Below are 14146 nucleotides of genomic sequence, written 5' to 3'. Positions count from 1 at the left end.
GCTTTCTGTATGTTCAGAGGGCTTTGTGTATTTTCTTTTAAAATTAATAAAGAAATACAAATACTTAGACGGTTGTTTTGTTTGAGTGTTGTTTTTAGGACTTTTACATTTCGTTCTATTTATAGTTTCATTAGAAATGTTTGCATCGCATCTGTGTCTGTGTATGTTTGCTGTGTCTCTGTATGGAATGTGGTTGAAGGGTCATAGGTAGGAGGAAATAAAACACAAAAAATCACTATCCCATTTATTTCTGGACTGGCTGCAGAATATTACATAATTCTACATGTTACATGATGTTTACCTGTTGAGGAGGTTCATTTGTTTCACATGAAAATAGGTCATTTTATTTAGTCTGTCCTTCACAGGTCACAAAATGTGTTTAGCAAAAACTATAAGGCACTCAATGGAGGGTACAGCATTGTTTAATGTGCTGCTTTAGTGATATTGACCCTAAGTGAAAACTGTGTGTAGTTCACCATCACTGGCTGCTCCTCAGGCGCACTCCCAGGCGGTAGGGTTTTTACGCCTGTGCTATGCCAAAAATCTGGCGGAAGTCAGGCGCACCTTCTTGCTCAGGCCAGACAAATTGGAAACGTCGAAGCAAGGTCACCAGTATCAGAAAGAGCTCCATGCGCGCAAACCCTTCTCCCAGGCATACACGAGAGCCTGAGGAACACAAACACACAAAACACACACACACACAGTTATTTATGTTGACAACACCCTCATACACATGCTGTAATAAACATGGTGGACAAGCCTTTTCTACATACAGTGCATTCTGAAAGTTTTCAGACCCCTTTACTTTTTCCACATTTTGCTACATTACAGCCTTATTCTAAAATTGATTAAATTGTTTTTTTCCTCATCAATCTACACACAATACCCCAGAATGACAAAGCAAAAACAGGTGTTTAGAAATTATACAGAAATACCTTAATTACATAAGTATTCAGACCCTTTGCTATGAGACTCGAAATTGAGCTCTGGTGCATCCTGTTTCCATTGATCATCCTTGAGATGTTTCTACAACTTGATTGGTGTCCATCTGTGGTAAATTCAATTGATTGGACATGATTTGGAAAGGCACAATCCTGTCATAAGGTCCCACAGTTAACAGTGCATGTCAGAGCAAAAACCAAGCCATGAGGTCGAAGGAATTGTCCGTAGAGCTCTGAGACAGGATTGTGTCGAGGCACAGATCTGGGGAAGGGTACCAAAAAATTTCTGCAGAATTGAATGTCCCTAAGAACACAGTGACCTCCATCATTCTCATAAATCTACACACAATACCCCATAATGACAAAGCAAAAACAGGTTAGAAAGTCTCGCAAATGTATAAAATAAAAAATAAATAAAATATCACATTTACATAAGTATTGGGACCCTTTACTCAGTACTTTGTTGAAGCACCTTTGGCAGCGATTAGAGCCTTGAGTCTTCTTGGGTATGACGCTACAAGCTTGGCACACCTGTATTTGGGGAGTTTCTCCATTCTTCTCTGCAGATCCTCTCAATCTCTGTCAGGTTGGATTGGGAGCGTCGCTGCACAGTTATGTTCAGGTCTCTTCAGAGATGTTCGATCGGGTTCAAGTCCGGGCTCTGGATGGGCCACTCAAGGACATTCAGAGACTTGTCCCGAAGCCACTCCTGCATTGTCTTGGCTGTGTGCTTAGGGTTGTTGTCCTGTTGAAAGGTGAACCTTCGCCCCAGACTGAGGTCCTGAGCGCTCTGGAGCAGGTTTTCATCTGGAGCAGGATCTCTCTGTACTTTTCTCTGTTCATCTTTCCCTCGATCCTGACTAGTCTCCAAGTCCCTGCCGCTGAACATCTCCACAGCATGATGCTGCCACCACCATGCGTCACCGTAGGGATGGTGCCAGGTTTCCTCCAGACGTGATGCTTGGCCTTCAGGCCAAATACTTCAATCTTGATTTAATCAAACCAGAGAATCTTGTTTCTCATGGTCTGAGAGTCCTTTAGGTGCCTTTTGGCCAACTCGTAGCGGACTGTCATGTGCCTTTACTGTGGAGTGGCTTCTGTCTGGCCACTCGACCATAAAGGCCTGATTGGTGGAGTGCTGCACAGATGATTGTCCTTCTGGAAGGTTCTCCCATCTCCACAGAGGAACTCTGGAGCTCTGTGAGAGTGACCATCGGGTTGTTAGTCACCTCCCTGACCAAGGCCCTTCTCCCCTGATTGCTCAGTTTGGCCGGGCAGACAGCTCTAGGAAGAGTCTTGGTGGTTCCAAACTTCTTCCATTTAAGAATGATGGAGGCCACTGTGTCCTTGGGGACCTTCAATGCTGCATACATTTTTTGGTACCCTTCCCCAGATCTGTGCCTCGATACAATCCTGTCTCTGAGCTCTACGGACAATTCCTTCGACCTCATGGCTTGGTTTTTGCTCTGACATGCACTGTCAACTCTGGGACCTTATATAGACAGGTGTGTGCCTTTCCAAATCATGTCCAATCAATTGAATTTACCACAGGTGGACTCCAATCAAGTTGTAGAAACATCTCAAGGATGATCAATGGAAACAGGATGCACCTGAGCTCAATTTCGAGTCTCATAGCAAAGGGTCTGAATACTTACGTAATTAAGGTATTTATCTTTTTTATTTTTAATAAATGTGCTAAAATTTATAAAAACCTGTTTTTGCTTTGTCATTCTGGGGTATTGAATGTAGATTGATCAGGAAAAAAATATTTAATACATTTTAGAATAAGGCTGTAACGTAACAAAATGTCAAAGGTCAAGGGGTCTGAATACTTTCCGAATGCACTGTATAAACACTCTTATATATCTTATATCAACACGAACTCTCTTGTTCAGTCTCTATGCATCCTCTCTCTCTTTCTCTCTCTCGCTCTCGCTCTACCTCTTTCTCTGTACCTGCTGAGAATGGCAGAAAGGCCTCTGGTTTCACAAACTCGCCATCCTCGTTGAGGAAGTTGTCAGGGTTGAACTCCTGAGGGAACTTCCACTGGCCCTCTTCATGGAGCACAGAGGACAGGTTAGGAATCACCATCGTGCCCTGGAACCGAAGAGGAAAGTGTAGTTAGGGTGAGAACTAGAGAAGGAGTTGTACTCAAATGACTGAGAAATGGGGAGGTTACACAGATGATATCTCAGGTATAGCCTACATTCTTTACCCATCATGACATCACTCACTCTAGCCCAGGACACTTACCAAAATACATGTCCAAAAATAAAGAGGTTAACTAAAACAAAACAAAGACTAGCAGGCCGAGAAGCTCCATAGCCACCTCTCTCACGGATTAACTATGCCCTTGAATGCCTGCACTGTTGTGCTTATCAAGGACCCGGTTGCTGCAGTGCCCTAGGGATGAGGTGTGGAAGTGGTAGTGTGTACTGTCTATGTGCTACCACTAAACCACTCCCCATATCATAACAATATGCTGCCACTGGTGACCTTAGAACCCTTTTTGCATATACAGTACCAGTCAAAAGTTTGGACATACCTACTCATTCAAGGGTTTTTCTATTTTTGCTATTTTCTACTTTGTAGAATAATAGTGAAGACATCAAAACTATCAAATAACACATATGGAATCATTTAGAAACCAAAAAAGTGTTAAACAAATATATTTTATATTTGAGATTCTTCAAATAGCCACCCTTTGCCTTGATGACAGCTTTGCACACTCTTGGCATTCTCTCAACCAGCTTCACCTGGAATGCTTTTCCAAGAGTCGTGAAGGAGTTCCCACACATGCTGAGCACTTGTTGGCTGCTTTTCCTTCACTCTGCCGTCCGACTCATCCCAAACCATCTCAATTGGGTTGTCGGGGGATTGTGGAGGCCAGGTCATCTGATGCAGTGCTCCATCACTCTCCTTCTTGGTAAAATAGCCCTTACACAGGCTGGAGGTGTGTTGGGTCATTGTCCTGTTGAAAAACAAATGATAGTCCCACTAAGCCCAAACCAGATGGGATGGCGTATCGCTGCAGAATGCTGTGGTAGCCATGCTGGTTAAGTGTGCCTTGAATTCTAAATAAATCACAGAGAGTGTCACCAGCAAAGCACCCCCACATCATAACACCTCCTCCTCCATGCTTTACGGTGGGAACTACACATGTGGAGATCATCCGTTCCCCCACACCGCGTCACAAAGACACAGCGGTTGGAACCAAACATCTCCAATTTGGACTCCAGACCAAAGGACAAATTTTCACCGGTCTAATGTCCATTGCTCATGATTCTTGGCCCAAGCAGGTCTCTTCTTCTTCTTGGTGTCCTTTAGCAGGGGTTTCTTTGCAGCAATTTGACCATGAAGGCCTGATTCACACAGTCCCTTCTGAACAGTTGATGATGAGATGTTTCTGTGACTTTAACTCTGTGAAGCATTTATTTGGGCTGCAATTTCTGAGGCTGGTAACTCTAATGATCTTATTCTCTGCAGCAGAGGTAACTCTAGGTCTTCCATTCCTGTGGCAGTCCTCATGAGAGCCAGTTTCATCATAGCGCTTGAATATTTTTGCGACTGCACTTGAAGAAACGTTCAAAGTTCTTGAAATGTTCTGTATTGACTGACCTTCATATCTTTAAGTAATGATGGACTGTCATTTCTCTTTGCTTATTTGAACTTTTCTTGCCATAATATGGACTTGGTCTTTTACCAAATAGGGCTATCTTCTGTATACCACCCCTACCTTGTCACAACACAACTGATTGACTCAAGCGCATTAAGAAGGAAATAAATTCCACACATTAACTTTAAAGAAGTGTCCTTTAGTACTGGTTTCTTTGCAGCAATTCGACCATGAAGGCCTGATTCACGCAGTCTCCTCTGAGCAGTTGATGTTGAGATGTGTCTGTTACTTGAACTCTGTGAAGCATTTATTTGGGCTGCAATTTCTGAGGCTGGTAACTCTAATGAACGTATCCTCTGCAGCAGAGGTAACTCTGGGTCTTCCTTTCCTGTGGCGGTCCTCATGAGAGCCAGTTTCATCATAGCACTTAATGGTTTTTGCGACTGCACTTTAAGAAACTTTCAAAGTTCTTGAAATGTTCCGTATTGACTGACCTTCATGTCTTAAAGTAATGATGGACTGTTGTTTCTCTTTCCTTATTTGAGCTGTTCTTGCCATAACATGGACTTGGTCCATAGGGCTATGTTCTGTATACCACCCTTACCTTGTCACAACACAACTGATTGGCTCAAACACATGAAGAAGGAAACAAATTCCACAAATTTACTTTTAAGAAGGCACACCTGTTAATTGAAATGCATTCCAGGTGACTACCTCATGAAGCTGGTTGAGCGAATGCCAAGAGTGTGCAAAGCTGTCATCAAGGCAAAGGGTGGCTATTTGAAGAATCTCAAATATAAAATATATTTTGATTTGTTTAACACTTTTTTGGTTACTACATGATTCCATATGTGTTATTTCATAGTTTTGATGTCTTCACTATTATTCTACAAAGTAAAAAATAGTAAATATAAAGAAAAACCCTTGAATGAGTAGGTGTGTCCAAACTTTTGACTGGTAGTGTGTATGTATTTTGGTCACCACTTTGAACAACAACTGATAATCCGCTTGGGCTGGCAGACTCAAGAGGTCAAGACGGAGCTGGCCCTGAACTCGGAACTTGGCTGTCTCCTGGGGCACATGCATTCAACACCTGGTCCGGATACGTTTACTTCTCACATTAACGCACACATTAAATTAGGTTACAGACCATTTAGCTAGGCCTAGGACACCTAGACATAACGAGTGTAGCAAAATCAGTAGGCTAGTTAATCGGTTACGTAACAGTATCAGTTGTCATGTCAATGCTCACCTGGGGCAGCTGGTAGCCGTGTAGTTGCGTGTTGCAGGAGGTCATATGGAACACGCTAAGAGGAACAGTGTCAGCCATCCGCTGTGACTCGTGGATCACGGCTTGAACATACGGCATGGCGTGTCGGTCCTCAAACGAGGCATATGAACGTCCCTCAATAACGTCCTCAATTTCCCAGTGACAGCGTTCTGGAACACACACAGTCTTTGTGTACCATACACAAAATGTGTACCAGTATGTGTGTTGTATGTGTATTTACTCACCCTGTATGTGTTGGTTGGTCATCAGGTGTAGAATGGCACAGCGGAGGGTGTTGGAAGTGGTGTCTGTCCCAGCAATGAAAAGATCAATTAGTAGAAACACCATCTGAACATCATTAAATGTGGAGCCTCCATCACCAATCTGAGACATACACAAACACAAACACAGACACAGACACATTCCTAGGACTGAGCACCCAATTTTTGGTTAGAGCGCCAGCACAACACAACTACTAAGTTTGACTTTGAAAAATGTCTGTCTGTTTACTGAACTTGCATAGTTCTATTTCTCTCCTGATTAGTTACCTTGTCAATCTGGTCAAGGTAGCAGTCAATGAGGTCCCTGGGTTCTCCTGTGACCCTTGAACTTTTGTGGCGGGTCACAGCCTTCTGTGCATGTTCTTTGATTTCATCATAGATGTGGAAGGCTTTCTTGAAGGGCAAGGGTAGGGCCCTCAGGGCAGGTATGAGTTCATATAACTACAAGAGATAGATCAGCAGATCAAAGTGACAGAGAAATATAGCTATATATGTGTGGTTTAGCTAAATAAATTAGCTTCTTGAAGCCTTCTTCTGATCTCAGGCTGATTACAACTAAAGGCACTATGTGTCATTCAACAAATAGTGTCTTTTGGATAGTGTAATTTTGCCAAAAATAAATATCTATTTCACCTGATTTTAACATTCTGTCATAAAGAACATATGTTCAACTTCATAATAAACATGTTTTCCCATCTCAAGGTACTATTAAGAAAAATGACAATAAAAGTGACTATTAAAGAGAAAGTAAATCAGCCATAACTCCCCTTGTTACTGCGGAAATTGAAGCTTGTTGTGTGCAATAGGGAGGGGCAATTGAATACAAGTCTACCAAAACATTTGAACTTGTTAGAACGTGTTATGCTCGACATGCTCAGTTTTCCACCACAAAACACCAGAAAATTGCCAAATAGAGTAGAACCAACTCATTTGCTTTTACACTATGATTTGACTATTAGATGTTCAATGTTTCTTTTAAAATGATATAATTGAACGAGGAACAGTTTTACCATATTCAAACAAGAGTTCAGTTGATGTTACAGGTTTGAACTGAGGGACTGATGTACACTGAGTATACCAAACATTAGGAACATTTTCGGAGATTCTACAAGGTTTCGAAAGCGTTCCACAGGGATGCTGGCCCATGTTGACTCCAATGCTTCCCACAGTTATGTCAAGTTGTCTGGTGGGCCATTCTTGATACACACGGGAAACTGTTGAGCTTGAAAAACCCAGCAGTGTTGCAGTTCTTGACACAAACCGGTGCACCTGGCACCTACTACCATACTCCGTTCAAAGGCACTTAAATATTTTGTCTTGCCGATTCATCCTCTAAATGGCACACATACACAATCCATGTCTCAATTGTCTGTAGACCTCATCTCCACTGATTGAAGTGGATTTAACAAGTGACATCAATAAGGGATCATAGCTTTCACCTGGATTCACCTGGTCAGTCTATGTCATGGAAAGAGCAGGTGTTCTTAATGTTAATGTTTTGTATACTCAGTGTATACGTATATTCACAAAATCACTAATCACAGTAAATAAGTAAGAATCTTTAGATATTACTTTCCCAAAGCAACAAAATAACTAGGGCTTTACAATTACGTTTTATCAACACATATAGCACCTTCCACCAGCCTCCTCTGGTGAAGTTATTAATTACACTTTGGATGGCGTATCAATACACCCAGTCATTACAAAGACACAGGCGTCCTTCCTAACTCAGATCCCGGAGAGGAAGGAAACCGCTCAGGAATTTCACCATGAGGCCAATGGTGACTTTAAAATCAAATCAAATCTAATCTAATTTTATTTGTCACATGTGCCGAAGACAACAAGTGTAGACCTAGTGTAGAACATTTTGAGGATCTGAGGACCCATACCAAATATTTTCAGTCTCCTGAGGGGGAATTGGCGTTGTCATGCCCTCTTCACGACTGTCTTGGTGTGTTTGTACCATGATAGTTCGTTAGTGATCTGGACGCCAAGGAACTTGAAGCTCTCGACCTCCTCTACAGCCCCATCGATGTGAATGAGGGTGTGCTCGGCCCCCACTTTTCCTGTAGTCCACGATCAACTATTTTGTCTTGCTCACGTTGAGGGAGAGGTTGTTGTCCTGGCACCACACTGCCAGGTCTCTGACCTCCTCCCTGTAGGCTGTCTCATTGTTATCGGTGTTCAGTCCTACCACCGTTGTTTTGTCTGCAAACTTAATGATGGTGTTGGAGTCGTGCGTGGCCACGCAGTCGTGGGTGAACAGGTAGTACAGGAGGGGACTAAGCACGCACCCCTGAGGGGCCCCCGTGTTGAGGGTCAGCATGGCAGATGTGTTGTTGCCTACCCTTACCACCTGGGGGCGGCCCATCAGGAAGTCCAGGATCCAGTTGCAAAGGGAGGTGTTTAGTCCAAGGGGCCTTAGCTTAATGATTAGCTTTGAGGGCACTATGGTGTTGAACACTGAGCTGTAGTCAACGAACAGCATTCTCACATAGCTGTTCCTTTCTTCCAGGTGGGTAAGTACAGTGGGGAGTGCAATGGAGATTGCGTCTTCTGTGGATCTGTTGGGGTGGTATGCGAATTGTAGTGGGTCTAGGTTTTCTGGGATGATGGTGTTGATGTGAGCCATGACCAGCCTTTCAAGGCACTTCATGGCTACAGATGTGAGTGCTACAGGGCGGTAGTCATTTAGACAGGTTACCTTGGCGTTCTTGGCCACAGGGACTATGATGGTCTGCTTGAAACATGTAGGTATTACAGACTCGGTCAGGGAGAGGTTGAAAATGTCAGTGAAGACACTTTCCAATTGGTCAGGGCATGCGCTGAGTATGCGTCCTGGTAATCCGTCTGGCCCTGCGGCCTTGTGAATGTTGACCTGTTTAAAGGTCTTACTCACATCGACTACGGCGAGCGTGATCACACAGTCGTCCGGAACAGCTGGTTCTCTCAAGCATGATTCAGTGTTGCTTGCCTCGAAGCGAGCATAGAAGGCATTTAGCTCGTCTGGTAGACTTGTTTTATTTATTTATTTATTTCACCTTTATTTAACCAGGTAAGCCAGTTGAGAACAAGTTCTCATTTACAACTGCGACCTGGCCAAGATAAAGCGAAGCAGTGCGATAAAAACAACAAAACAGAGTTACATATGAGGTAAAACAAAACATAAAGTCAAAAAATACAACATAAAATATATATATACAGTGTGTGCAAATGTAGCAAGTTATGGAGGTAAGGCAATAAATAGGCTATAGTGCAAAATAATTACAATTAGTATTAACACTGGAATGATAGATGTGCAAGAGATTATGTGCAAATAGAGATACTGGGGTGCAAATGAGCAAAATAAATAACAATATAGGGATGAGGTAGTTGGGTGGGCTAATTTCAGATGGGCTGTGTACAGGTGTCACGCCCTGGCTCTGGGGACTCTTATATGTTGAGCCAGGGTGTGGATTTTCTATGTGTCATTTTCTATGTTTTGTTCTAGTTCATGTATTTCTATGTTGGCCAGGGTGGTTCCCAATCAGAGGCAGCTGTTGCTTGTTGTCTCTGATTGGGGACTATACTTAGGCAGCCTGTTTGGCACTGTTTATTGTGGGATCTTGTTCCGTAAGGTTTGTTTTGGTGTATTAACCTAGGACTTCACGTATCGTTTGTTGTTTTGTTTTGATCGTGTGTTAAGTACGTAATAAAAGTATGTACGCTTACCACGCTGCGCCTTGGTCCGCTTCATCTTATAACGATCGTGACAACAGGTGCAGTGATCGGTAAGGTGCTCTGACAACTGATGCTTAAAGTTAGTGAGGGAGATAAGAGTCTCCAGCTTCAGAGATTTTTGCAATTCGTTCCAGTCATTGGCAGCAGAGAACTGGAAGGAATGGCGGCCAAAGGAGGTGTTGGCTTTGGGGATGACCAGTGAGATATACTTCAGAGCCGGTGTAGTAGGATTCAATCTTAGTCCTGCTTTGCCTTTTTGATGGTTCGTCGGAGGGCATGGCGGATTTCTTATAAGCATCCGGATTAGTGTCCCGCTCCTTGAAAGCTACGAAAAATATATATGCAAATATGGTAAATAGTGTGTTGTACAGCTTATAATGAGGTACTCTACCTCAGGCGAGCAAAACCTCGAGACTTCCTTAATATTAGAGATTGTGCACCAGCTGTCGTTGACAAATAGACACAGACCATCACCTCTCATCTTAGCGAAGGTTGCTGTTCTGTCTTGCCGATGCACGGAAAACCCAGCCAACTGTATATTATCCATGTCCTCGTTCAGCCACGACTCCGTAAAACATAAGATATTACAGTTTTTAATGTACAGAATGGAGCAAAATCCTAGACGAAAACCTGGTTCAGTATGCTTTCCACCAGAAACTGGGAGATGATTTCACCTTTCAGCAGGACAATAAGATAAAACACAAGGCCAAATCTACACTGGAGTTGCTTACCAAGACGACAGTGAATGTTCCTCAGTGGCCGAGTTACAGTTTTGACTTAAATCTACTTGAAGTCTATGGCAAGACCTGAAAATGGTTGTCTAGCAATGATCAACAACCAATTTGATAGAGCTTGAAGAATTTTGAAATAAAAAATGGTCATGGTCGAATTGCTGCAAAGAAACCACTACTAACGGACACCAATAAGAAGAAGAGACCTGCTTGGGCAAACATGAGCAATGGACATTAGACCGGTGGAAATGTGTCCTTTGGTCTGGAGTCCAAATTGGAGATTTTTTGGTTCAAACCGCCGTGTCTTTGTGAGACGCGGTGTGGGTGAACGGATGATCTCCGCATGTGTAGTTCCCACTGTAAAGCATGGAGGAGGAGGTGTTTTGGTGTGGGGGTGCTTTGCTGGTTACACTGTCTGTGCTTTATTTAGAATTCAAGGCACACTTAACCAGCATGACTACCACAGCATTCTGCAGCGATATGCCATCCCATCTGGATTGGGCTTAGTGGGACTATAATTTGTTTTTCAACAGGACAATGACCCAACACACCTCCAGGCTGTGTAAGGGCTATTTGACCAAGAAGGAGAGTGATGGAGTGCTGCATCAGATGACCTGGCCTCCACAATCCCCCGACCTCAACCCAATTGAGATGGTTTGGGATGAGTCAGACGGCAGAGTGAAGGAAAAGCAGCCAACAAGTGCTCAGCATATGTGGGAACTCCTTCAAGACTCTCGGAAAAGCATTCCAGGTGAAGCTGGTTGAGAGAATGCCAAGAGTGTGCAAAGCTGTCATCAAGGCAAAGGGTGGCTATTTGAAGAATCTCAAATATAAAATATATTTTGATTTGTTTAACACTTTTTGGGTTACTATATGATTCCATATGTGTTATTTCATAGTTTTGATGTCTTCACTATTATTCTACAAGGTAAAAATAGTAAAAATAAAGAAAAACCCTTGAATGAGTAGGTGTGTCCAAACCTTTGACTGGTACTGTATGTAAATATGATCTTTACATTTTCTATTTGTTATACATTTGCAAAAATGTCTAAAAACCAGTTTTTGATTTGTCATTATGAGGTTATGTTTGTAGATTGTTGAGGGGAAAAAACAATTTAATCCATTTTAGAATAAGGCTGTAACATAACAAAATGTGGAAAAAGTCAAGGGGTCTGAATACTTTCAGAATGCACTGTATATGTATATGTGTATATATATACAGTATGTGTATTATGTGTGTGTACGGTACCTATTGTATTTTGTACTATTTTTGTTATGATGTTTGATTTCAAAATGCCCCGTCTGATATACAGTCTGTGTGCAAGCGAGTAAACACCAATTAACTGGCTGGGAATTTCTTTAAGAACACAACGCAAGAGAGTTACGATGTATGATCACATCTGTTAGATACACACACACACACACACATACATACATACCAGTGGAGGCTGCTGAGGGGAGGACGGCTCATAATAATGTCTGGAATGGAGTCAATGGAATGGCATCAAATACGTTGTTTCCCTGTGTTTGATACCATTCCATTGACTCCATTCCAGCCATTACTATGAGCCGTCCTCCCCTCAGCAGCCTCCACTGATACATACGCAGTTCACACAGTACCGACAAGGCGGTGTGTGTTTGTGCTCTGCATGATCTAAACTGATTTAAGGCCACCTCTACCTACACCAATATTATATCACAAATTATAAAACTGACCCAGGACCAGCCTAGGGGACACTAGGGATCAAGAACCCAATACCTTTGCCTTCTGTGATGTCGCTGATCATGAGATGGTTTGGTCGTCCTGAAAATTCCGCTGTGCGTGTCACCAGTGCCTCACGAACCGCCTCAAGGCCATTCAGAACTACGACAGGCCGTGATCCGATGTACAGACTGAACACGTTACCATAGCGCCTCTTCAGCTGAAACACAGAGGTAGAGAGAGGGAGAGAATGTTCCCAAGCCGAACAGTAAGTTGTGTGACAAGTCAGACACATCTGAAGATGAGACTAAACCATAGCAACCAACTACTGACAGTTCCAGCGGAGGCTGCTGAGGGGAGGACGGCTCATAATAATGGCTGGAACGGAGCGAATGGAATGATGAATTTGATACCATTCCACCTATTCCGAGCCCGTCCTCCCAAATTAAGGTGCCACCAACCTCCTGTGAAAAGTTATTGTATTGTATCATTGACACTCTTCTCTCTATCTGGGTTAAATTAATATCGATGAACAAACTTCTGTAATAAAACAAATCCCCATCAATAACCTTTTGAGGGTTGTCAATGAATGATACTGTATCTCTAAACACATTGTAGTGAACTAAGTGGACTTTGTTTCAAAAGTCACAGTGCATGTTGATTTAGGCCTGATGGAACCTTTCGGAATCTGACCTATTCTAGGATCAATCACAGTTTAGTGGCTGTTGCTGTTCTGACATGAATCACAATAGCATTTTAGTTAGTATCTAAGCTGCTTTAGTTGAAAGTCTTGTAAAAAAAAATATGTTGTTTGTTCAAGCTAAAAGGTCTGTGAGGACGCTACAAAAACATATCTTGCGTCACACAGTTTGGGCAACTTCAAACAAAAACAAATTACTGTTAACTATTCAATCACTGACAACATACAGTATATGACACACAAATCAACCGAGTGTAAACCAAACTTTTCCAGGTTTGTGGATTTTTTGTCAAGTTTTCTTACCCTTTCCAGGTCTTTGAGGGGGTTGACAGGGTCCAGCTGTAGCAGATTGCCGAGGATGGGCAGGGGACGGGGTCCTGGGGGGACGTTTTTAGGTCGGCGGACCCTGATGAAGAAGAACAGAAGGAGGAAAAAGAGCAACAACATCACAGACCCTATCATGGTGACTGGGCAGCAGGAAATGTGTCCTTCACCATTTAAAGATACCAACCACACCACCCAGGGATATTTGCTGACTCTTAGACCCCACCCATACACATTGGACTGCTTTGAACACTAGCAGTCAGACAGTTTTTATGAGAAGGGATATTTGCTTACTCTGAGTTTACAGTCTTGATATTGACTAGCCTATTTAGCCTATTAGGGGATTACGAACCTATGGTTGAACACAGTGTTCACCACTAAAAAATGCATTCAAATGGAGTTCATTCAACTTTTTGAGTAGAGTTGTTCACTATTTAAAGAGAAGCCACCTACACACAGTCTGCTTATGCTGCCTTTCCATTTCATTATGTATTAGCATCTTTCTAATATTATCATAATATTTCCATTTTAATATGCATTATTATATGACCTAGATCAGGTCGTAAACCACAGCACTTTAAACAAAGTTATAGTTGGATTTTTCTTTGGTATCTACAGTGAGGGAAAAAAGTATTTGATCCCCTGCTGATTTTGTACGTTTGCCCACTGACAAAGAAATGATCAGTCTATAATTTTAATGGTAGGTTTATTTGAACAGTGAGAGACAGAATAACAACAAAAAAATCCAGAAAAACGCATGTCAAATATGTTATAAATTGATTTGCATTTTAATTAGGGAAATAAGTATTTGACTCCTTTGCAAAACATGACTTAGTACTTGGTGGCAAAACCCTTGTTGGC

The 14146-nt window shown here is 42.4% G+C and overlaps 1 protein-coding gene across 1 annotated transcript; it reads right to left on the bottom strand.

Moving 5' to 3' along the window:
- Window positions 1-231: 231 nt before the first annotated feature.
- On the bottom strand, window positions 232-13443 carry LOC121558022 (cytochrome P450 2B5-like). The gene is made up of 7 exons (XM_041871505.2): window positions 13265-13443; window positions 12296-12481; window positions 6376-6549; window positions 6073-6211; window positions 5810-5997; window positions 2897-3038; window positions 232-666 (listed from the first exon to the last, which is right to left on the bottom strand). The coding sequence occupies exons 1-7, from the start codon at window positions 13421-13423 to the stop codon at window positions 521-523; spliced, it is 1134 nt and encodes a 377-aa protein (XP_041727439.1). The 5' UTR covers window positions 13424-13443; the 3' UTR covers window positions 232-520.
- Window positions 13444-14146: the final 703 nt, after the last annotated feature.

This window comes from Coregonus clupeaformis, unplaced genomic scaffold (genome assembly GCF_020615455.1).
Source record: "Coregonus clupeaformis isolate EN_2021a unplaced genomic scaffold, ASM2061545v1 scaf2601, whole genome shotgun sequence".
Classification (NCBI taxonomy): domain Eukaryota; kingdom Metazoa; phylum Chordata; class Actinopteri; order Salmoniformes; family Salmonidae; genus Coregonus; species Coregonus clupeaformis.
The sequence above is the reverse complement of the archived record's forward strand: the minus strand, read 5'-3'. Positions and strand labels throughout refer to the sequence as shown.

What these genes read in the sequence shown, in the direction of transcription:
- LOC121558022 (XM_041871505.2), bottom strand. Translation starts at nt 13,423, where the DNA reads ATGATAGGGTCTGTGATGTTGTTGCTCTTTTTCCTCCTTCTGTTCTTC. An exon ending in ACCTTGACCAGATTGACAAG is followed by an intron (nt 6,212 to 6,375) that starts GTAACTAATCAG and finishes TGTATGTCTCAG; the next exon opens with ATTGGTGATGGAGGCTCCAC. An exon ending in GACCAACCAACACATACAGG is followed by an intron (nt 5,998 to 6,072) that starts GTGAGTAAATAC and finishes TGTGTGTTCCAG; the next exon opens with AACGCTGTCACTGGGAAATT.